This window comes from Eptatretus burgeri, chromosome 10, assembly GCF_056783735.1.
Source record: "Eptatretus burgeri isolate ZD-2024b chromosome 10, Ebu_testis_v1, whole genome shotgun sequence".
Taxonomy (NCBI): Eukaryota; Metazoa; Chordata; class Myxini; order Myxiniformes; family Myxinidae; genus Eptatretus; species Eptatretus burgeri.
In genome coordinates this window covers 55,754,135-55,779,567 of record NC_140970.1, presented here as the reverse complement: position 1 = coordinate 55,779,567, position 25,433 = coordinate 55,754,135, and the positions used below count along the sequence as shown (strand labels likewise).

At 47.5% G+C, this 25,433-nt stretch overlaps 2 protein-coding genes across 10 annotated transcripts in view; one reads left to right on the top strand and one right to left on the bottom strand.

The window, feature by feature from the left end:
* The window catches only part of SEC24B (SEC24 homolog B, COPII component), a 159,857-nt gene extending 138,867 nt beyond the window's left edge, over nucleotides 1-20,990 (bottom strand). For 2 of the 4 annotated variants that reach the window (XM_085898462.1, XM_085898463.1), the window contains exon 1: nucleotides 7,465-7,613. In XM_085898462.1, coding sequence (XP_085754588.1) covers nucleotides 7,465-7,501 — 37 coding nt within the window. In that variant the 5' untranslated portion in view covers nucleotides 7,502-7,613. Of the gene's footprint in view, nucleotides 1-7,464; nucleotides 7,614-20,851 lie in introns of those variants that run through there. The other 2 variants (XM_085898464.1, XM_085898465.1) reach the window with 2 other exon arrangements.
* LOC147018618 (uncharacterized) overlaps nucleotides 20,911-25,433 on the top strand; it is a 52,493-nt gene continuing 47,970 nt past the window's right edge. For 4 of the 6 annotated variants that reach the window (XM_085898466.1, XM_085898470.1, XM_085898467.1 and 1 more), the window contains exon 1: nucleotides 20,941-21,155. In XM_085898466.1, coding sequence (XP_085754592.1) covers nucleotides 21,109-21,155 — 47 coding nt within the window. In that variant the 5' untranslated portion in view covers nucleotides 20,941-21,108. Of the gene's footprint in view, nucleotides 21,156-25,433 lie in introns of all 6 variants that reach the window. The other 2 variants (XM_085898471.1, XM_085898469.1) reach the window with 1 other exon arrangement.

The window sequence follows — 25,433 nt, the reverse complement described above, 5'->3', positions numbered from 1 at the left end:
CTCTATCATAAATCCCCACGCTTCCAAACTAAAGGCCTGGTCACACCTTGACGTTTTAGCCAGCGATGGCAACGTATTAAAATGTATGTAAAACGCTGGCTTACGTTGAACTTTTGATGTTTTTTTTTTAAAAGATTCGGACGTATTCATAGCGACTTGGTCTTATGTATAACGCATTGGTAACGGACACAGAACGTTTCGTTGTGTTATAGATAACTTATACCGACAAATGCTGAACCTGTTGTCGGCCTACACAACCGATGCCCAACGATAGTCTAACTTAGGCATAGCGCGTTGCACGCATCGCCGACGATGTCGTGACGTAGCCTATTAAAAGGCTGACGCACAACGATTCGAATCATAACTGCCGTAGAAATGGAAGTGTCAACATCGCGGTCACACCTTGGCGATCTTGCCAGCGTATGCCGACCGAAGAAAAATGTGTCTAAAACGTTGGGGCACGTCAAATACGGTATGAGTAAGTTTAGTATACGTGAGTAGAACGCTAAAGTACGCTATCATACGTCGTAGTAAGTAGAGTACGTCAAGAAATTTTAAACATGTTCAAAATTTTTGGACGTACTCGGCGTATGACACACGTTCCGCATGCGATGGGGATAAGTTTTACACACGATATGTGGACGCTTACACACGTCCACAAAGGCTACTTATAAGCTACTCATAAGTCGAAACACGTCGCGGTAATGTCTTTTTTACGCGAAACTTATTTCTAACTTATGTTTGACGTGCTTTGAACCAATTCTTTACGTAGTCCCAACACACATCGACGTATGTAGACGTATTCCAATGACATCTTCCGGTCGACAAAAAAAATAAATTAACGTGTTTCTAGCTTACAACTGCCATATAAAGACGTGTTCCCAGCGGTTTTGGGAATTGGTATATAAAAATGCTGCTCATAAAAGGGGAACCCAACAGTGTTTTCGAGTCCTTTTTGAGTCGATGTCCATGTCAGCAGTAACAGTATCAGTATCAGTAACAGTATTAATATTAGTATTAGTAGTAGTTTGTTCATGTTGGCAGTAGTAGGTGAGTGTGAGGGGGAGGGTGTGGGTTATGATGGATCGTCCTTGCGTCCGCGTGTCCACGGGTAGGAGACATCTTTGCACCATTGTTCGAAGTTCTTCGCGGCTAATTTTTTATGGGGCTTTTTCAACAATGAGCTATGGCTTGTTTCTACGATTCAGGTCTATTCATAACGGGTTAGACAAATGCACAATGAACTAATAATGTGCATAGAGCACTTTGATTACTTATAGATACGATATACCAATGAATAATTATCGTGTAACCGGCGTTCACAAACTATGCCCAACGATAGCCTAACTTATCCATATCGTGCGGCAGTTTATCTTTGCCGGTGACGTAGGGTTTGCTATTCATAGGCTGCCACTCAACGATTTAAGTGGCTGCATCTCCACTATTGAAAGTAGACGCTTGCGCTCAACAATTGGATTTTTTTTTACACTCAACCACTTTTAAACGGTACCACTCAGCTATTTTCATTGTTTACAATGAACGATTTAAATTTGTTTTTGTTTTTTGCATTTGTTTTTTGACGGTGGGGTTTGGAAATTTGTAGCGTTTCTTCTGAACGTGTTAAAACGCTCAAACTCGACTATTTTAAATAGACGCTGCCGATGGACAATTGGAATCATAGCCAAGCTTGACATCGAAGTGTGAACATCCTCGTCATGCCGAAGAAAAGTTTGAAGAATGCTGCAAATAAGTGTCCTGGCCGTGGCCGTGGACGCTGACGCAAGGACGATCCTGACGCAAGGACGATCCATTATACCGACGTCTTTCAGCCTATGAGTAACTTAAAAGTAACGTCTGTCGATGTGTGGCAACGATCGCGTAACTTGCCAACAACACGTTAATCATAGGTTAGAAATAAGTTTCGGGTACACTAAACATTACCTCGGCGTGTCTCAACTTATTATTAACTTACAAGTAGCATGTGTTGACGTCTGTCAACGATCGCAGACCGTGCATACAACTTGTGGCCAGCGTAGCGGAACGTGCGAGTCATACGCCGGCATATGTCCTGAAATTTTAAGCATGAAAAAATTTGAGGACAACCAAAAAGTACAACGTTTAAAGCCAGCATACAACGACGTATGGCAGTGTTTTTCAGCGTGCTCTCAATGTTATCAAAACTTACCCATAACGTATTCAACGTGTGCCAGCGTTTTAGAAAAAAAATTCAAAAATCGGCATGCGTTGGCTAAAACGTCAAGGTGTGACCGGGCCTTAAAGCAAAGTTGAAAGACGGAAAAAAGTTCCACCAAGTTAATATATATAAATATGTGTATGAATATATATGAAGATATATATATATATATATATATATATATATATATATATATATATATATATATATATATATCTTCTTCTTTCGGCTGCTCCCGTTCGGGATCGCCACAGCGGATCATCCGTATGATCCACATAGTGATTTGGCACATGTTTTACGCCGGATGCCCTTCCTGACGCAACCCTGGTCGCCTCTGACAATACAGGGATATGGTACACCTATTTTAACCGGGGTATACACCGGCCCAGTACACTGGTACTCATTTCGCCAACCTCGGAAGGATGACAGGCTGAGTCAACCCCCTGGTGTATTAATTCAGTGGCCCAACGGGGCTTGAACTCAGGACCTTTTGGATCCCAAGCCGCTGCCCTAACCACTGCGCAAACACCAGGATATATGTGTATATATATATATATATATATATATATATATATATATATATATATATATATATATATATATATATATATATATATATATATATATATATCTCTTCTTCTTCTTCTTTCGGCTGCTCCCTTGTTAGGGGTCGCCACAGCGGATCATCCGTATGATCCGCATACTGATTTGGCACAAGTTTTATGCCGGATACCCTTCCTGACGCAACCCTAGTCACCTCTTACGACACAGGGATATGGTATGTAATGTCCAGAGGGCAGCGGGACTCACACAGTCGTGAGGATTGCTGAACACTGTTTATTGCCCACTACTACACAGACTACACAGGCTCCACAGACTACAACGACTACAACCCCCGCCTCAGGCGGCACGCACTCCTATATCCCGTGCAGGCACTTGACCACTCCAAAACCACTCCTCCACACCTCCACCACGCTCCCCGCATCGTGCCCTGCCCCCGCAGGCCACTACACCACACTCCTCCCTCCTAAAACTATGATTATAAAATGACCATCATAATAATAAGCATAATCGGCATAGAATACCATGATACAAAAGCAGAGAGGTACAAAAATGATAATAACCAAAAAGCATAGGCACATCACACCATATAACGTGTCGATGTGAGCGAGTTGAACTTCAACGGACAGGTGCTCGAAAACTGAGTTGCACGACGAACCCACAAAAACCCTGACCGCGTTAAAAGATATCAAGAAGCCAGTTGGGAAGCACAGCATCACTACGCAGCAGAAGCGCCCCCAGGTGGCTCATGCCATGCTTACACGCCCTCCAGCGAGGTTGCGATGACCGCCCGAGCGAACCTCCCCGGCACCATCAAACGCCCCCGGCCGACAAGGCGGCACATCTCCCCCAGACAGACCAGAATCAGATAAACATTCCGAGCCTGGAAGCCCCGTTGTCTGGAAGCCCCGTGGCGCCAGCGCAGCCAACCTTGGCGAGAACAGAGGTTTGTGCAGCCCGGCGCCAAGCCCGTCTGACCTTGGACGGTGACGCTGAACAGCGCCGTCGGCTGGGCGCACCATCAGTCCCATAACAAATCCACGTATCACAATCAGCCGAGATCCCAACGCACGTCCGAACGGCTTTGGCGAGAACAGAGAGTTGTGCCCCAGGGCGCCAGGCACGTCTGACCTTGGCGAAACCAGGAGTGGGGTAACGTTGAACAGCGAACCAGCCCCGGCTCCGAGCCGATCCCTGATCCCCACACCAAAATCGCGCATCCAACCCAACCGAGAAAACCATGCACGTCCACACGGATGGTCAGCGCAGCCTGGAGACATATCAGTGTCATTCAACAACAAAAACATCGCCTGTTTCAATGCAACCTTCCCCTCACGTACAGCGCGTCCACCCAGCATAATCCCCACACATGACAGGGTAGCGAACCGTGGGCTGCCCTCACAGCTGGAGGCCGGCGAGACCTCTTTATTTGCCATGATCGCCCCCAAGGCCTTCACATCACATCGATCATATCTGACATCCCATCGATCGATTCCAGTCAAACATATTATGCTCACACGCGAACTGTTGGCATTTACTTTAACAAGGTTAAATTGCATCACTCATGCAATGAAAATCAAATACGCAACAAACAGCAACCCCTGAATCACATCACGTGTCCGTCTCTCGGTCGTCGTCGCGACGACCTGCTTGTCGTCGATGGTCGCGATCCGCGAACTTCTTGAACGCGACCGACTCGCTCCAATCCCCCGCTGAAATCGCCTGAACGACACGGGCGCGCATTGTATCATGAGCGCAGCCGAAGCGCGAGAGCTCATCGCAGCTGGCATGGCTCCCGTTGCTCCAGAACCGTACATCATCGTCGCAGGAAGCAATGAACGGCAGCCCACGCTGCATCGTCGCGGCCCCCGTCGCCGGAACCTCACCCTCGCGTCTCGAGGGAGGCCCAGGCCCAAACGGAGGTACGTGCCCCGAAGGAGGCACAGGTGCACCTGGAGGTACGAACTCCGAAACAGGAACTGTGAGCCCTTCCCCTCGCACCACGAACCGCGGGAGCGCAACCCGCTGACCCTGCTGGGCAACCAAGACGTGTGCCCCGCCAACTGCCGGCAGCGCTTCACCGGCATACGTGTGCAATGCGAGGGTAGCACGAGCGGACTCAACTCGACACCCGATCAGTGCCCCGATCATCTCAACCTCCACTGTCATTGATCTTGTCACCTCCGGACCAATTGAAGACAGGTTCAACATCGGCAGCATCTCCCGCTCCGGGTCGCCGGGATCTCTATACCCAGGCTGCAAGACTCGACCCGGGGCGTTAAAGTGTACGCCATGCACAAAACACCGTACCGGTAGTAGGTCTCGACCCGGGACGTAAGGGTCGCTTCGCACACCGCCATCCATGACTGTTATCATGGGCAATGACTCTCGGCACACACACCGTAGACGTCCCCGAGTGCTCAGACCGCCGTCCGATTGACTGCATTGCAACGCTCGGTCCCGACCAGCGCCGAAGACCGTGCGCGCAGCTGTGCGCGCATGGAACATCGCGCTGACCTTCGGATCATCTGCTGCGCACCGACCATCGAGACCCCGGACATTCCTCCGAGCTCGTGCGACGGCCGACGCCGCGTCTGAGCTGAACCTCATGTCCTCGTCCTTTAGCCGTGGCCTTGCAGAAACCATTCCCGAGGTTTGCAAAGCAGAAATATAATCAAATCATAATCATAATCAAAACTGTAAATGGCATCATAATCAAAACTGTAAATAAAATAAATAAATAATAATTAAAGAGTCACACTGCACACATACGTCTCAATTTAAATACTCTAATTAAATTTGTGTACAATTAATTGATGGGCCTGTGCTTGGAAACACCACCGCAACCTGTCAGACCTCAACTCAAGACGGCTGATCGGTCACAGTTTACAAAACCACGGCAACCTGTCACACCTCGACTTCAGACTACTGATCGGTCACAGTTTACAAAATCAGGAAACCTATCACACCTCAACTCAAAACTCCTGATCGGTCACAGTTTACAGAACCAGGGCAACCTGTTGAACCTCTACTCAAGACTGCTGATTGGTCATAGTTTACAGAACCAGGGTAACCTGTCCAACCTCTACTTCAGACAGCTGATCGGTCACAGTTTACAAAAACAGGGTAACCTGTTGCACCTCTACTCAAGACTGCTGATCGATCATAGTTTACAAAACCAGGGCAACCTGTCACACCTCTACTCAAGACTGCTGATCGATCACACTTTACAAAACCAAGGTAACCTGTCACACCTCTACTCAAGACTGCTGATCGGTCACACTTTACAGAACCAGGGTAACCTGTCACACCTCTACTCAAGACTCCTGATCGGTCACAGTTTATAGAACCAGGGCAACCTGTTGAACCTCTACTTCAGACTGCTGATCGGTCACACTTTACAGAACCAGGGTAACCTGTCACACCTCTACTCAAGACTGCTGATTGATCATAGTTTACAAAACCAGGGCAACCTGTCACACCTCTACTCAAGACTGCTGATCGATCACACTTTACAAAACCAAGGTAACCTGTCACACCTCTACTCAAGACTGCTGATCGGTCACACTTTACAGAACCAGGGTAACCTGTCACACCTCTACTCAAGACTCCTGATTGGTCACAGTTTATAGAACCAGGGTAACCTGTTGAACCTCTACTTCAGACTGCTGATCGATCACACTTTACAAAACCAAGGTAACCTGTCACACCTCTACTCAAGACTGCTGATCGATCACAGTTTACAAAATCAGGAAACCTGTCACACCTCAACTCTAGACTCCTGATCGGTCACAGTTTATAGAACCAGGGTAACCTGTTGAACCTCTACTTCAGACTGCTGATCGATCACACTTTACAAAACCAAGGTAACCTGTTACACCTCTACTCAAGACTCCTGATCGGTCACAGTTTATAGAACCAGGGTAACCTGTTGAACCTCTACTTCAGACTGCTGATCGATCACACTTTACAAAACCAAGGTAACCTGTCACACCTCTACTCAAGACTGCTGATCGATCACAGTTTACAAAATCAGGAAACCTGTCACACCTCAACTCAAGACTCCTCATCGGTCACAGTTTATAGAACCAGGGTAACCTGTTGACCTCTACTTCAGACTGCTGATCGATCACACTTTACAAAACCAAGGTAACCTGTCACACCTCTACTCAAGACTGCTGATCGGTCACACTTTACAGAACCAGGGTAACCTGTCACACCTCTACTCAAGACTGCTGATCGATCACACTTTACAGAACCAGGGTAACCTGTTGCACCTCCACTCAAGACTGCTGATCGATCATAGTTTACAAAATCAGGAAACCTGTCACACCTCAACTCAAAACTCCTGATCGGTCACAGTTTACAGAACCAGGGCAACCTGTTGAACCTCTACTCAAGACTGCTGATCGATCATAGTTTACAAAACCAGGGCAACCTCTCACACCTCTACTTCAGACTGCTGATCGATCACACTTTACAAAACCAAGGTAACCTGTCACACCTCTACTCAAGACTGCTGATCGATCACACTTTACAAAACCAAGCTAACCTGTCACACCTCTACTCAAGACTGCTGATCGGTCACAGTTTACAAATGTTCGCTCAATGAACTCGAAAGCAAACAAGAACCGTCTCCACGATGTGTTCACGCCGTTGGTGCGGTGCAGGCCTCTCAGGGACTGTCAGGGAGTGCGGGTACATCTCACCGTTTCGGTACGGCTGCTGAGAGCGCGAAGAATCCATCTGACAGCAGCGACGCAGAGAGCAGGCTAGTTAGGCCGGGCCCAGGGCAAGGCCAGCGGGGCTGGGGGAACACTGTTATGACGTCACTTCCTGATGATACACTGTTGTGACGTCAGTTCCTGATGATACACGATCCTGTGCTTCAATCTTAACCGATTTTTTAAAAACCTCAACAAACACCCTCTTCAATAACGATAACAACACGACGGAGGTTTAAATGTGACACGATAATATGTCCAGTATTGACATCCTTGCAGGAAGCTACGCCATGCATGTCTGGAGTTAAAGCACCAGCAGGATGTACGTAGGCCCCGTACGTGTGGTACGGCCTTAAAAATGAAAAACCGAACGAACGATACATTTAAAAGGTGTAAAACACCGATGGGACGCAGTCATGACGAAGCATTTTCCACATTGAATTAATTTTTAAAACAGTTTTCTTCACAGAGGGTTTTCATAGTTATCCCAGAATGCCGTGCGCGCCGCCATGTTGGTTGTAGGTTATTATTCATTTCCCTGGTAACGATAGCAACAGTGGCTCGACAATCAATCACGTTTATCTCGTTATGGTGCACCACTGCAATGGGAGGTTACGCTAATTCGTTGGCCTTGTTTGCTCTCGTTGACCTTTTCTCGCTTGTTTCGCTTGCCAACCAACATGGCGCCCGGGCACTGCATCATGGGTACTGAAACCCCTTCATGAATAACTAGCGGGGGTACCTGGCGTTGCCAGGTCTACCTTTTGTGGGGAGGCTTAAACACTTCCATATACCAACGTAGGAATGGGGTCTCTACACACTTCACGACAACCAATATAAGAGCGATTAAAACAAAAAAAAAACAACCTCAAATGAGCAAAGATCCTCGTCCTCTTAATGATGACGTCATAAAAACGAATATGACGTCATTGTGATGTATCAGGTTTGCGATAAATTATCCGTGCTAATGCCCGGCTTGATTCCCGCAAACAAAATTCAAACAGCTTGCCTAGTTTCGGAGATAATGATATAGGCGATATTCCATTATCGGCGATATTATGACGTCAACGTTTTTTCTAGGAAGAATTTCCAAAATCGGAGATGGTTACTGCCTGCGCGTGGGCTTTCTGCATATACATGGCAAGTTTCATGAAGATCCGATGAAAACTCTGGGTTGTGAAACAAAAAAATGTCAAAACATAGGAATGACGTCATGAAAATTGATATAACGTCATAGTGATGCATCATATGTGCAGTAATTCATCTCTGCTAATGCCCTGTTCGATTCCCGCAAACAGAATTCAAAAAGCTTGCCTCGTTTCGGAGATAAATTTTTAGGCGATTTCCATTCGCGGAGATATTTTGACGTCATAACTTTTTTTTTCTAGGAGGAATTTTCAAAATCGGAGATCGTTCCTGTCTGCGCAGGGTATTTTTACATATATATGCCAAGTTTCAGGAAGTTTCGATGGAAACTGTAGGCTGTGAAACAAAAAAGTCCACAAGAAGAAGATGAAGAACAACAACGTGAGTAAGACTTAGAGATAGATCCTCCACGAGGATCTAAAAAAATCCCCCCAAAGATAACCTTTTTTTTCAAAATTTTCAAAAAGACTTTGAGGCGATGACGTCAATACATAGTTGCCAACATGAGGCGAACAGAACTGAGGGGAAGTCCAGTTGGAGGGGGTGGGGTGTGACGTGGCAAGGAGAGGAATGGGATGAGGAAGGACCCGGCGTTGCCCTTCTCCAAACAGCTTACGAGATCGATTCGAAACTCGGAACATAACCTCCCAGCATTGGGGGAAGATATTGTGTACATTTTAGCCACTTAAGTCACACGGTCTGGCAGCTTTGATTTTTTGAAGAACCTTGAAAAATCTTCTTCTCCAGAAGGGCTTGAAAGATCGAGGGGAAACTTGACCCACATGTTCCACAAGCCTTGGGGATACCAGGGTGTTCATGAACAATAAGTCACATGGACTGGCTGCCATATTGGATTCAAGGGGAGTCTGAAAAATAAAATCTCTCTTGAACCACTGCATGAATTCAGGCGAAACTTCAAAATTATGATCCAGTAGTAATGGAGAATTTATTCTTTAAATTTCAACGTCATTGGGCTCATGGTCTGGCAGTCAGAATTATTTCTTTTTTTGATCTGGGGTTTTTTTTGGGGGGGGGGGGTTCACACAATGTCGAGGCTCGGATGAGAGCAACACATAGAACGTACAACAACGAGAGCAGGAGAGAAGAGAGACAGAAGAGGGAGGGAGAAACAGTGGGGAACAGAGACATGAGGAGATCTGTGGAAGGGAGAGGGATGGGGAGAGGTACACGGGGTAAATAAGATGGACACTTCAGGGACTTTCAGGTCCTTACACGACAGGGACTTTCAGGAAGGAAGGTAGGGAATTTGAAGGAGGTGGATTTGGGGTGGATTAACGGGGGTAGAAAAGATCGTGGTTTTGGATGGGGGAAGATAAGAGATGGTGGTAAACAGCTGTTTTGAAGACCTGGAGGGAAGAGCGGGATTGAAGAGAGTGTGGGAGTTTGTTCCAAAGGCGGGGAAAAAAGGAGGAATGAAAAAGTGAAGGTGAGCAGTGATTCGTGATTTTGGTAGTTTTACCAGAGGGGGTTGCTGGCGGACTTTAAGCGTCTGGGGAAATATGGGGGGGGGGCATATTTCAGACAGAGCAGGGGGGCGAGGCCGGAGAGGAGATGGTCGAAGACAGAAAGACCACTGACCTGCCTGTGATGAGAGTGTGATTGACCCAAAGACTCAGGCTCATCGTGGGAGAAACCAATGATCATAAATGCCTTGTTTTCCACAGCGTGAAGCCAAGAAGTTAAGAGGCAGGAGCACCAGCCCGGAGGGGAGAGCAGTGCTCCATCAGGCTGCCGACGAAAGCTTTGTATGTGGTCAGGAGCTCAGATGTGCCAAGGAAGTCTTTGCATGATGGAGGATGCCCAGTCGGCAACTAGCTTTGGAGGCCAGCTCCAAAAGGCAGGGTTCTTTATTTTATTTTTTTTAAATAACGCTCACTTGGCTGTGCCTGAATGAGTTTGAGGGTCGCTGAAACCCAAATCCTATCTATATTCCTTCTGATGACATAATCTTTGCTTTTTGCTTGTTCAGATTCCTTCTGATGACTCCAATGCAGGACCTATTTTATTTTATCTTCCATTTGATTTGAATTTTTTTTTTCATCCCATTCTGAATTCATTTGAATGAAGAGGACGTAATATGTCAGGTCAGGTCAGGTATGGGAGCATGTGCCAGAGCAGCGCATCGCTGCATCCACTTTCCGCCGGTACTCCAGGGGCCTCCGCCTGGCCATCCCCCAGGCAGATGCCAGGCCCATCCCCATCTCCTTGAGATGCCCATCAACCTGCTGCAACCATGAGGCACGTGGTCGGCCCATTGGCCTCCTCCACTCACGAGACTCCCTTGCTGAGAGAATCTGGTGAGCAGGATCAGCGCCTGGAAAACAAGCCACATGTTCATACAGCCACAGCTGACGCTCACGGACTATGCAGGTAACAAATCTCATTTGAATCTCTCAGCAACCGCTCGTTGGACACAAAGTCCGACCAGTGATAGCCAAGGATTCTCCGAAGAGATCTGGTACCAAAGGAATTAAGTCTCCATCTCAGATCCTTGGTCAGAGCCCAAGTCTCGCATCCATAGAGCAAGACTGGAAACACCAAGTACCTGAAGACTCAGCTTTCGTCCTCCCGCACAGGTACCGGCAGCGCCACACCCCATGATCTAGTGAATCCATGACTCCCCAGGCTCGACCCATACGTCTATTGACCTCTGACTCACAGCCAGCAGAGACATGAATATCACTGCCAAGGAAAGTGAATCTCTCCACGACCTCAACATCCTCACCACAAACAGGCACAGACAGGACAGCAGCATCCAAGATGTCATTGAAAGCCTGGATCTTCTTTACCACATGTTACATGACCATTTGATATGGCGCATATTACTTGGATGACGCACACCCCCTCAAAACTTACATGGTGAATTAACCAAAGCCGATACGAGCATAATGCCCAGAGACAGGGGTGGCGTTGGTCATTTCGGGGCCCCATGCAAAACACAATAATGGCCTAGTGGGCACTCCTGTCCTAAGGCAAAGGTTGTATCAATTTCATTTGCTGCCCCTCATCAGGAATTCTGAAGGCAATGGGATGCAAATTATCTTCGTAAATGTATGCCATGTGGTGCTGCTCCCAATGGTGGTGGGAGAGGGTATTACGAGTGACGCTTCAGAACCCTCAATTGTATCACGACTCATGAGTAAGAGGATTCCGTGTTGTTTTCACACTTCATAAGCCTATGTTGATTTAGCCTCGATTGCAAAAAAAACCGGAGAAATTTCCGTTTTATTACCTTTTCCGCATTGGGAAGGGCACACATAGCAAGTTGAGCATCATTCCATTTTATCGTGCCATTTTTCCATGGATATCTCAGAATTATGATAATACCATTTTAATAATAACATTAACATTACAGTATTGCAAAATAATAATAATAATAAAGTGATCCACCCCCCCCCCCCCCAGACGGCCATGAGCCCTGCATTGAGATGGATCTCAGTCTTGGCACCATGGGCCCTGTATTGAGACAGATCCCAGTCTCGGCACCATGACCTCTGTGTTCAGACAGATCTCAGTCTCGGCACCATGAGCCCTGCATTGGGATGGATCTCAGACTCGGCACCATGATCCCTGTATCGAGACAGATCCCAATCTCGGCACCATGATCCCTGCATTGGGATGGATCTCAGACTTGGCACCATGACCCCTGTATTGAGACAGATCTCAGTCTCGGCACCATGACCCCTGTATTGGGATGGATCCCAGTCTCGGCTCCATGACCCCTGTATTGGGATGGATCCCAGTCTCGGCACCAAGACCCCTGCATTGAGACATCTCAGTCTCAGCACCATGAGCCCTGTATTGAGACAGATCTCAGTCTCGGCACCATGAGCCCTGTATTGAGACAGATCTCAGTCTCAGCACCATGAGCCCTGTATTGAGACATCCCAGTCTCGGAACCATGACCCCTGTATTGAGACATCCCAGTCTCGGCACCATGAGCCCTGTATTGAGACATCCCAGTCTCGGCACCATGACCCCTGTATTGAGACAGATCTCAGTCTCGGCACCATGAGCCCTGTATTGAGACAGATCTCAGTCTCAGCACCATGAGCCCTGTATTGAGACATCCCAATCTCGGAACCATGACCCCTATATTGAGACATCCCAGTCTCGGCACCATGAGCCCTGTATTGAGACATCCCAGTCTCGGCACCATGAGCCCTGTATTGAGACAGATCTCAGTCTCAGCACCATGAGCCCTGTATTGAGACATCCCAGTCTCGGAACCATGACCCCTGTATTGAGACATCCCAGTCTCGGCACCATGAGCCCTGTATTGAGACATCCCAGTCTCGGCACCATGACCCCTGTATTGAGACAGATCTCAGTCTCGGCACCATGAGCCCTGCATTGAGACATCCCAGTCTCGGCACCATGACCCCTGTATTGAGACAGATCTCAGTCTCGGCACCATGACCCCTGTATTGAGACAGATCTCAGTCTCGGAACCATGACCCCTGTATTGAGACATCCCAGTCTCGGCACCATGAGCCCTGTATTGAGACATCCCAGTCTCGGCACCATGACCCCTGTATTGAGACAGATCTCAGTCTCGGCACCATGAGCCCTGCATTGAGACATCCCAGTCTCGGCACCATGACCCCTGTATTGAGACAGATCTCAGTCTCGGCACCATGACCCCTGTATTGAGACAGATCTCAGTCTCGGAACCATGACCCCTGTATTGAGACATCCCAGTCTCGGCACCATGAGCCCTGTATTGAGACAGATCTCAGTCTCGGCACCATGACCGCTGTATTGAGACAGATCTCAGTCTCGGCACCATGAGCCCTGTATTGAGACATCCCAGTGTCGGCACCATGACCCCTGTATTGAGACAGATCTCAGTCTCGGCACCATGACTGGCCGCTCCCGTAGATAAATTTCAAATTATTTTCCGTGATTGGAATAATGGTAACCTCCTTATTTCACCACCAGCCGTAAACATAAACCCACGCAAAAAGCCGATCCATGGGGGTATGTTCCATTGTCGACCTGCAAGCTATCGCTTGCCGAGCCAGCAGTTTCTTTTCAAAGTTTTTGTTGAACTACTTGCTTGAGTGCTTAAGCCACTTGGCAAGCACTCTACAAGCTGATTGGTAAAGGAACACATTCCACAACATGAACTCGGCCTCGGACCCTTTTCTGGTTCTGCCGTCTGTGTGATGAAAGAAGTTTAATTTCGGGTGATTTTACCCCTTTCCCCCAATTGTTGAGTTTTTGTCGTTTTTCGCATCGCTGGGGTCGTTTCGTTTCATCCTCGGGACAGATGCTCTGATTTTAAAAACCGTAACGTCTGCCACGCACATGGGTTATTCCATTTCCTAAATAGGGGGTGTTTTGTGATCGTGCAACGATAGTGTAACGTGGATTTGTTAAACAACATCGATATGTGTTAACATTAGGAATTATTATACTTTAATTCTGATTATTGTTGCATTTGTAAACTTCAAATGAAGTTATTATTCCACTTACTTTCTCTACTAACCAAACCTCATCCCCTAATTTTGTAATAGTCCTCTCCAGTTCAACATCAGGGAAAACTTTTTTTTTAATCGACTCATTCCGTCACAGTGCTTTGTTTCCTTGAGATGAAGCATTCCCTTTGTGACGTGTTTATCACAAGGTGATATGCTTTGTCAGCAAAGTGAGACCTCACTCTCGGGGGCCCATCTCGACAGATTGTGAACCTTGATGGGTCGTGTGGGGCCCCTTTGTCACCTCTAGGCCCTTTGTCACCTCTGTGCCCCTTTGTCACCTCTGGGCCCCTTTATCATCTCGGGCCCCTTTGTCATCTCGGGCCCCTTTGTCATCTCGGGCCCCTTTGTCATCTCGGGCCCCTTTGTCACCTCTGGGCCCCTTTATCATCTCGGGCCCCTTTGTCACCTCTGGGCCCCTTTATCATCTCGGGCCCCTTTGTCACCTCTAGGCCCCTTTATCATCTCGGGCCCCTTTGTCACCTCTGGGCCCCTTTGTCACCTCTGGGCCCCTTTGTCACCTCTGAGCCCCTTTATCATCTCGGGCCCCTTTATCATCTCAGGCCCCTTTGTCACCTCTGGGCCCCTTTATCATCTCGGGCCCCTTTGTCACCTCTGGGCCCCTTTATCATCTCGGGCCCCTTTGTCACCTCTGGGCCCCTTTATCATCTCGGGCCCCTTTGTCACCTCTGGGCCCTTTATCATCTCAGGCCCCTTTGTCACCTCTGGGCCCCTTTATCATCTCGGGGCCCTTTGTCACCTCTGGGCCCCTTTATCATCTCGGGGCCCTTTGTCACCTCTGGGCCCCATGCAATTGCCCCGAACACCGCCTCTGCACTCATCCCAGCGTTCGGACACTTTCTCAATGATTAGACACACAGTTTAAGTTTAATAATAAAATTTCCCAAGTCTCATAATATAGTTGTGAAATAGATGTTGACTTAATAACCAGTTTGTTTGAGTGCTTCAGCCACTTGGCAAGTGCTTCACAACAAACTTGCTTACAACTGAACGTACGCATTATTTATGTGATTTACAGTGTTGGTCCTCCAGCAACAGGACCAAGAGATATCGCAGGTAGGATGACTTACAGGATTGCTGATGCTAATAGTGAAATGTAGGGTGCACTCATGCAGCATCGTAGTTCATTTATTGGTTCACAAGCGCCAGCCAGGGTGAACACTATATTCGTTATGTCTGTGATTCTGTCTGTCTGTCTGTTGGTGGTCGCGTCGCGAGACTACCCTTATTCTCAGGTTTTCCGTCTGTCTGTATGTTTGTCTGTTTGTTTGTATGTAATGGACAGCTCTGGAGGCCAGAAGAGTCAACTGATTTTGATGAAACTTGACTGGTAGGTTCATACCAGGATCTAGTTCTATGCTTTTGAGCACCGTCGCTATGGACGCCACCGCTGCCTAGCAACAGGACTTTGAATTTTTTTTTTAAATCCGAATTTATTTTTTTTTCGAAAATCAAAAATCGGCTTCCGCGCTTTTATGCGCACTATAATCAAACTCTTTGTCAAAAATTTCAGCCCAATCCGTCAACAACTGTATGACTAGTATGCAATTATATAGCGACTACCCATGTCACCTACCGGCTTGTCTGTTGGGGAGTCGATTTCGTTGAAAAAAAAAAATTTCAAAAAAATATTTTTTTGAAATTTGCTCTACCCTTATTATCAGTATTTCCGTCGATATGTCTGTCTGTCTGCCTGTCTGTCCCTCTGTTCGGTCCAGTGCTCCGTTAATACAATGGCAATTTCGATGAAACTTGGTTGGTAGGTTCATACCATGACCGAGTTGTGTGCAAATGAAAACCGTTGCTATGGACACTACCGTTGCCTAGCAACGGACTGAAATTTTTGAAAAATCATAAAAAAATTATTTTTTTGAAAATCAAAAACCGGGCCAAGAGCGACTATTGGCAGTCCATTCAGCCATATTGTCAAAAATTTCCAGCCGGATCCTATGAAAACTGTCAGAGAAGATAGACTTTGAATGAACCCTGGTCGAAAACAATAAAAAAACGAAGTTCGTTATATCTCAGAGACTACGAGTCAGATATACATGAAACTGGTATGGTAGGTTCATGGTATGTCCTAGTTATGTATGAGAAAGAACCGTTGCTATGGACCCCTCCGTCGCCTAGCAACGGCCGAAAAACCTCAAAATGTGGGGGTATTTTAACGAAAAAACAATCTGCAGCATTAACCCTTGAAGCTCGAATCATGAATTTTATTGTGCTTAATCCTCAGGTCATTCCCCATCGAACGGGCCCATTGTGTCAGGTTCTATTGGGTGGTCGATTACCCATGTCCGCCTACCGGCTTGTCTGTCTGTCCAGAGCATAACTCCGTTGACTTTTATCCGATCTTGATGAAACTTGGTTATTGTAGTGTCGTGGCAGAGGTGCGAACAGGCAGACACGAGCCGGAGGGTAACACAACTCCGCTTTATTGTCTCGAGCGAGAGGGTGGGCGTCGGATGCCTGTAACTCCGCTTTATTACGCACTCAATGCACCGTACAGGCACACGACCTACAAGACACTGCTAATGATACCACATGCTGCTACTGATGCTACTGGTGCTACAAGTCCCTAGCAGGCACGAACAGCTATATGCATTGCAGACAGGTGACTACCATCACAACTCCTCCATGCCCCCACAATGCTCTACGAATTGTGCTTTGCACGCGTATGCCAATACGCCACACTCCTCCCTCCTAAAAGTATGATTATAAAATGACAATCATAATGACAAGCATAATTGGCAAAGAATACCACGACATAAAAAAGCAAAGAGGAACAAAATGACATCAACCAAGTAAAATCCCCCCAGTACCACATCACTTCATCTAACCCTGGGGTGATAGTCGGGCTGAGAATCAAACCCAGATGAGATGGATCAAAAGAAAAGCGTGCTTCATCTGCACAACCTGTAACACTAATGCCGTTGTTTTAATCTGGCACATAATACACCCCATCACATCATATACTGCACCGGTGCGAGTGAGTTGAACTCCAAATGCAGTAGACTGTAGAAGCACCCTCAGGCGGCCCATGCTTACACACCGAGGTGACACCCCAAGTGAACCTCCCCTGGCACCATCAAATGCCCCCGGTCGACGAGTTGGCACATCTCCCTCAGACAGGACTGAATCAGGTAAACACCCCGAGTCTGCAAGCCCCGCGGGCGCCAGCACGGCTGAACTTGGCGATATCAGGGGTGGGGGTAAAGCTGAACAGCGACCCGGCTCCAGCTCCCCGCCATCAACTCGAACCAGGCAATTAGCCGGCTCCATTACCAGCTGTCCCACACCAAAACCGCGCACCAACGTCGGGCGCAACACCGCCCCTGCCACCGACCCCTTAGGTAGCAGCAAATCCAGCCGAGACTTCAACGCACGTCCATACATCCATACAGACGATCAGCATAGACTGGATGCATAGCAATGTCATAAAGCAGCAAAAACATCGTTTGCGCAGATGCAAACTTCTCTTTACGGACAGCGCGTTCCCACAGTATAATTCTAACACATGAGAGTGCAGCGAACTGCGGACTGTCATCGAAGACCGAGATCTGAAAGACCTCTTTATTCGCAACGATTGTCCGCAAGTTCTTCACATCATAGCAAGCATTGATCCCAATCAAACACATTGTGCTCACACGCGGACTGTCGGCATTTGCTTTTATAACGCCAAGCTTAATCACTCATGCCATGAGAATCAAACATACAACAATTAACAACTTATGAACCACACTGCGCGCAAGCCTCTTGGTTGTCACGACGCTGAAGCAACTTGCGTGCAGGTCCTCATCTGAACGTCGAAGAGGACACCGTCGATGGTCGCGTTCCGCGAACTTCCTGAATGTGACCGGTTCGCTCCAATCCCCCATTGAAATCGCCTGAACGACACGGGCGTGCACTGTCTCATGAGCGCAATGCAAGCGCGAGAGTCCGTCGCAGCTGGCATGCTCCCCGTTGCTCCGGAACCGCATATCGTAGTTGGAGGAAGCAATGAACGGAAACCCATGTTGTATCGCCGCAGCCCAGTCTCGGCCCAAAAGGGCGGGCCCCTCCCCTCGTACCACAAACAATGAGAACAGGCCGCTTTGACCTTGGTCGACCACTGAGACGTCTGTCACAGCAAGTGGCGTAATCGCTTCGCCGGTGTACGTGTACAGCGAAAGGGTCGTCCTGACCAGGTGAATACCGCGGAGTTCACGAGCGGTCTGTTTGCCCATGATCGACACCGCGGCCCCGGTATCAACTTGAAACATGATCGGTGCCCCGTTCACCTCGACCTCCACTGTCATTGGTCTTCTTACCTTTGGACCAATTGAAAACAGCCTCAACATCGGCTGCATTTCCTGCTCCGGGCCGCCGGGATCGCTATGCCCAGGCTGCAGGCCGCGCTCCAGGTCGCTGGGGTCGTCCCGCACCTCACTATCCATGACCTTAACGGCGGCCACCGCCATTCGACACACACGCTTCAGATGTCCCACCTTGCGACAATGCAAACACACGGTGTTTTTATACGGGCACACCCGCCGCAGGTGCTGTCCTCCACACCCCCAGCACTCCTGTGTGTTCATCTCGCTGCCCACGCGGCCGGCTGCAGCGTCCAGCCCTGGCCCGCACCGAAAGGCGTGCGCGTGGCCTGGGGCACCTGGGTCATCGCGTGGACCCCGGGGTCACCCGACATGCTCCAGCTGGGATCACCCGTCACGCCCTGGCCGTCGATGGCTCGGACATCTCCGAGAGTCTGCTCGACCGCTGAAGCAGTCTCGACCGCCGAGTGGAATGTAATGTCGACACCTCGCATCCGCAGAATCGCCGACACCATTTTCGCATCTTGCAACCCAGAAATAAAGCGATCCCTGAGTCGAGCTGGACGCTTCCCCACCGTGAACTTGCAGGCCATGGCCGAATGCTTCACTCGCGCCACGAAATCTGTGACACGCTCTTCCGCCCCCTTTGCGAGGTGATCGAACTGGTATCGAGCCAGCTGCAATGACTTCTCTGGCGCCATGTGGGCTTTCATCTTCTCGACCATGTCCTGAAACGACAGCCCGTCGTCACTGGGCTTGTCCGGGGCCACCAAATCACTCAGCAGTCGATAATGTTCAGTTGATAGCGAGGCGAGCAAGATCGATTTGCGCTTGCTCTCGTCGTCTACATCATTCGCGTGGAAATAGCACCCCAAATGCTCTGAAAACAATTTGAAGTTGTCTCCGACGAAGACGGGCACTCGTCCGTACGCCATGCCCCGACCTTCAACCATCCTTGAGCCTGTCCTGCCGTTCACTCAACGTGAATTCGCAGGCGACGGCGAGATGTCTCACCCGTGCAGAGAAACTTGCGATGCGCTTCCCTGGGCTCCTCGCCAGGTGATCGAACTCGTCCCGCGCGAGCTGCGCTGATTCTCCCGGCGCTCCGTGCGCCCGACAATCTAATTGTCCCAGCAATGACTCAAAGTCAATGCCGAGGAAAACAGGCACTCTGCACACGTCGATCCGAAACAGCCTCGTCGCCAACTGTAGTGTCGTGGCAGGGGTGCGAACAGGCAGACACGAGCCGGAGGGTAACACAACTCTGCTTTATTGTCGCGAGCGAGAGGGTGGGCGTCGGATGCCCGTAACTCCGCTTTATTACGCACTCGATGCACCATACAGGCAAACGACCTACAAGACACTGCTAATGATACCACCTGCTGCAACTGATGCTACTGGTGCTACAAGTCCCTAGCGGGCGCGAACAGTTATATGCATTGCAGACACGTGACTACCATCACAACTCCTCCATGCCCCCACAACGCTCTACGCATTGTGCTTTGCACGCGTATGCCAATACGCCACAGTTATGTGTTCGATATCAGTGTCTCGTTGTGTTTTCCTGGATGAGGGCATGCTACGCCCATTGTGGGCAGAGCCACGCCCCCCCAAAAAGCCATTTTTAGGGGGTAGTCGGTTTAAAAAAAAATCTATCTTCTCCTCAGGAATTGACTGAATGGAATGGGTTCTTCGGTATTTGAATAGCAAAATGAATTATCTAAAACTTGTCGTTGTCCGATTTTTCATTTTCGTCCCAAGGTCAAAAACTTAGAAAATCGCGAATTTTGACATAAAAACCATACGACCGCCCAAACTTTGAGAGCGAGGATGACAATATTTTTTATGCATAATCTTGAGGTCATTCCCCACCGAAAGTCTTGAAACCATTTTGCTCTATCTCGAACACCTTGCCGGTGGCGCCCCCTTCAAGTTTGTGTTTATGCTGATTTCATCAAAGTATGGATAATCCGAGGAGTGCGAAATGCCATATGGCCAATATGACGTTATATTGTTCATGGAATGTTCCGGAGGAAGTTTTGCACCAAAGGTCATAATCCTTGACCTTTGACCTTTAAAGTTCACAAAGGTCAAATTTTCAAACTTGTGGGAATCGAACCGGGTTTTCGACCTTCTTCGACGAACTAACTCCATTAAGCTATAGCACGTATCCTGTTTCCTTGTTTTAATGTACACAACATTGTTTTGTGACCTTTAAAGGTTATGCAAAGGTCAAATTTTTAAAGTTGTTGAATGAAACCGGGTTTTCGACATTTTGCAGCTAATTACCTGTCACTCGTACCACATCATGTTGATCATTTTTATAACTTGGTCAAAAATTATCACATTGTCTCATCCTTGACTTCTGAAACAATCTACATCGTCAAATACCACTCGTGAACCATCGTCGTCTTCAGACTTGTCTCTTCCGTTGCGACATGTGTTGGAGAGTTGAGGCGGTGTGGCAGACGGTTCGTGAGAAGCGATGTACGGATCTGTGAAGCTTCCTTGGCTTCATCGGTCCCTCAACGTTCCCGGTGCGCGGCCTCATTCGCGCCGCTGAAGTAAATTCTACAACAAATGACTGGTATTTGTGAGAAGAACAAACATTGCTGGAGGATAAACTGAAAGGGCATAAATAAAACAAGATGAACAGGTCGACGAGCAAACGACGTCGAGTACCTTTTCTGAGGAAGTAAGCAGTGTACTCTTCTGTATTTAACGGCTGTTCATGTAATAGATCGACGTTGGTCGTCAACGTCTGAGAGAATTATTGTTCACAACGTAATCTGCGGGATATTAATGTTTTGTGTAACATGTTTAAACGAACTGTGACATGTTAAAAAAAAAAAAAAACCCGGTGTTATTTAGCCGGTACCGGCGGTAGCATATTGACGTCAGACGACTTGTCTGATGAAGCCGTTTTATTGGTTAATGTTGAGTGACGTCACTGACGATGTGATGCAGTTTCATGTGACGTCAGTGTACGGGGTCTGTGTGACGGTGTTGCTGAAGCGTTTTCGGTCTTCACAACGTACATCGAATACAACTTGAACTTCACTGCACATGCTCCTGTATAAAGACGAATAACTTGGATTCCACCACGACCTGAGGCCTTGTCCTTTGTATGGAGGTTGTTTCGGTCACGGATCACCGTCTGGCTAAAAAAAAAAAAAAAGCTCAAATCAGCTAAGATCCTCGTCCTCTTAATGATGACGTCATAAAAACGAATATGACGTCATTGTGATGTATCAGGTTTGTGATAAATTATCTGTGCTAATGCCTTTCTTGATTCCCGCAAGCAAAATTCAAACAGCTTGCCAAGTTTCAGAGATAATGGTATAGGCGATTTCCATTTAGCGGCGATATTATGACGTCAACTTTTTTTTTCTCGGAAGAATTTCCAAAATCGGAGATGGTTACTGCCTGTGTGTGGGCTTTCTGCATATACATGGCGAGTTTCACGAAGATCCGACGAAAACTCTGGGTTGTGAAACAAAAAATGTCAAAAAATAAGAATGACGTCATAAATGATATGACGTCATAGTGATGTATCCTATGTGCGGTAATTCATCTCTGCTAATGCCCTGTTCGATTCCCGCAAACAGAATTCAAAAAGCTTGCCTAGTTTCGGAGATTATTTTTTAGGCCATTTCCATTAGCGGAGATATTTTGACGTCATAACTTTTTTTGCAAGGAGGAATTTTTAAAATCGGAGATGGTTACTGTCTGCGCAGGGTATTTTTACATATATATGCAAAGTTTCAGAAAGTTTCGATGAAAACTGGAGGCTGTGAAACAAAAAAGTCCACAAGAAGAAGATGAAGAACAACAACGTGAGTAAGACTTAGAGATCCTCCACGAGGACCTAATAAAAAAAAAAATGTAAAGAAATGTTCTGGTATAGTTTGGATCTGGTCTTGTCTAACTTTTTGGAGGGTGTCCTCACGTTGTGGTCATTTCCCCCATCCGATGTACCATACTCCATGAGCAGAGAGTCCGTTCTGCTTATGTAGTTTCATAGCTGAGCCTGAGGGTCATGCTGGTCGCTTTGCCATCCCTCTCCCAGCAGTAGTTAGGGTAGGTATTTGAGAAACATTCACGGTGCTTTGCTGAGGAATTTGTTCAGGGTGCCAGAGATGGCTCGCCTACTCTTCGTGAAGAACACCGTGGGATCTCGAACGTCCACCAACTAATGCTGGAAGACGGGACGCCCAGTTTAACGTCCATCCGAGGGAGGACACACACACACACATTGATCAATGACCCTGCTTGTGAAACACCAAGGGGACAGTTTATAGCTCGGCTGAGATTCCATTTTGAATTGGTTGTTGGAGGTTGCTTTGATTCAGGAAAGCCCATTCCAGTTGTTAAGCCTGGTGTTGGCTTAATGGTTAGGGTGGTGGGCTTTGGATCCGAGGATCCTGAGTTAAACCTACACTTGGCTGTTGAATTAATACCAGGTGGGGTTGATTCAGCCTGTCATCCTTCTGAGGTCGGTAAAATGAATGCAATCTTGCTGGTATCCTGTGTCGGAGTGGCGACCCATCCAGGATTGTGCCCAAAAGCCAAGGAGACTGTTTAGGCAGCAACAATGCTCTCCACAGAGTATGGTCCCAATGGATGGATGGATGGATGGATGGTTAAGGTGGCTAGCTTAAGATCTTCGGGTCTTGAGTTTGAGCCACCTAGCCATTGAATTAATACCAGATGGGAGTGACAGCCTTCCATTCTTCTGAGGTTGGCGAAACGAGTACCAGTGAAATGGTCATAGAGGGCACTGCATCAGTGGCACAGCCACACCCCCAGAAAACGATGTAAAGGCCCTGCCACACCTTGACGATTTAGCCAGCGTATGCCGACATATGAAAAATTTGTCTAAAACGCTGGCACACGTCGCATACGTTATGGGTAAGTTTTGTATACGTTAAGGGCACGCTGGCATACGTCGTAGTACGCCGAGCTCGTCGACAAATTTTAACATGCTTGAAATTTTTCGACTTATTCCAGCGTACGACACACGTTACGCATACGCTGGCCATAAGTTGTAGGCACGTTACGCGATCGTTGACACACGTCGACACACGTTACTTGTAAGTTACTCATAAGTCGAAACACGTCGAGGTAATGTTTAGCTTACCCGAAACTTATTTCTAACCTATGAGTAACGTGTTGTAGGCACGTTACGCGATCGTTGACACACGTCCACACACGTTACTTGTAAGTTACTCATAAGTCGAAACAGGTCGAGGTAATGTTTAGCGTTAGTGTTCCAGACTCCATGGTTTTTTTTTTTCTTCGGCATGACGGTGATGTTGACACTTCGATTTCTAGTGCGGTTATAATATAATATAATTAATAGGCTGCCGCTCAACGATTTAAATCATAACCGCACTAGAAATCGAAGTGTCAACATCACCATCGTGCCGAAGAAAAAAAAACAAACTAAAAAAAACCCCAAAAACAGGGAGTCTGGAACACTGACGCTAAATATTACCTCGACGTGTTTCGACTTATGAGAAACTTACAAGTAACGTGTATCGACGTGTGTCAACGATCGCGTAACGTGCCTACAACTTGTGGCCAGCGTATGCGGAAAGTGTGTCATACGCTGGCATACGTCGAAAAATTTTCATCATACTGAAAATTTGTCGACGTGCTCAGCGTACTACGACGTATGCCAGCGTGCTTCAGTGTGCTATTAACGTATACAAAACTTACCCATAACGTATTCGACGTGTGCCAGTGTATTCGGCAAATTTTTCATACGTCGACATACGCTGGCTAAAACGTCAAGGTGTGACAGCGGCTTGACACTTCGATGTCTAGTGTGGTTTTGATTTGAATCGTCGAGCCGCAGCCTTTTCATAGGCTATGCCACATGATTGTCGGCGATACGCTGCCGCGCTATGCATACGTTAGACTATTGTTGGACATAGGTTGTGAACGCCGACAACACGCGAAGCATTCGTTGAATAAGCATAAGTTATCTATATGTTATCGAAACGTTCTGTGTACGTTAGTAATACGTTATGCATACGTCCAACTCGTTATGAATACGTCCAAAACTGGAAAAAAAACATCAATAGTTCAGCGTACGCCAGCGTTTTACATACATTTTGATACCTTGCCATACGCTGGCTAAAACGTCAAGGTGTGACAGGACCTTAACCAGCAGCCACAGACCACACACAATTTAGCTATTCCAGTTGTTTGTGTTCCTGACAAGGTATATGGCCTCATTACCTCCGCCAGCGAAGGTGAAGGAGGTTGTTTTCACCTCTGTTTGTAAATTGCCAGAATCCTTCGGATTTCAGCAATTATGCTGGTCGGTTGTGTGTGTGTGTCATTCTGTGTGTCTGTCTGTTGGGTCGCTGAAATAGGTGACCCTTATTGTCAGTAATTCTGTCTGTTTGTTTGAATGTTTGTTCGTTTGTCATCAGCATAATTGGTAGTAAACGTGGGCGGATTTTGACCAAACTCGGGTGGTAGGTACATCTTATGACCTAGTGCTTTGGAAATTGTGATGGTTGCTCGGGACGCTTTGGTTCCCTAGCAACAACCGAAAAACCTTCAAAATCGGTACCGTTCACGCGAAATCAATTCCGAAAGTCATTATCCCATGTAGGGTTATGAAATTTGGCACGAATGATCTACAGGTGATGCTCTATCAAATATATTCCGGTTTTGTGATATATGGAATACTTTACCTGCAGCGCCCCCTACAATTAGGGTATGCGCAAAAATTGGCGAACGTTGAAGGCCTCCTAGCGACCAGGTGAGTGCATCGATACGAATGAAACTTTGCAGGTTCATGGTACTCAATGAGTACTACAACTTTGCCTCAGGACATATTGACCGATTTCGCTTAGGTCAGGGGTCAAAGGTCAATTAGTGCAAAGTGTCCCCCTTCCCATGGTGACTCATCCTTCAACAAGGTCCTGTTGATTTCATCCATGATACTAAAATTGAA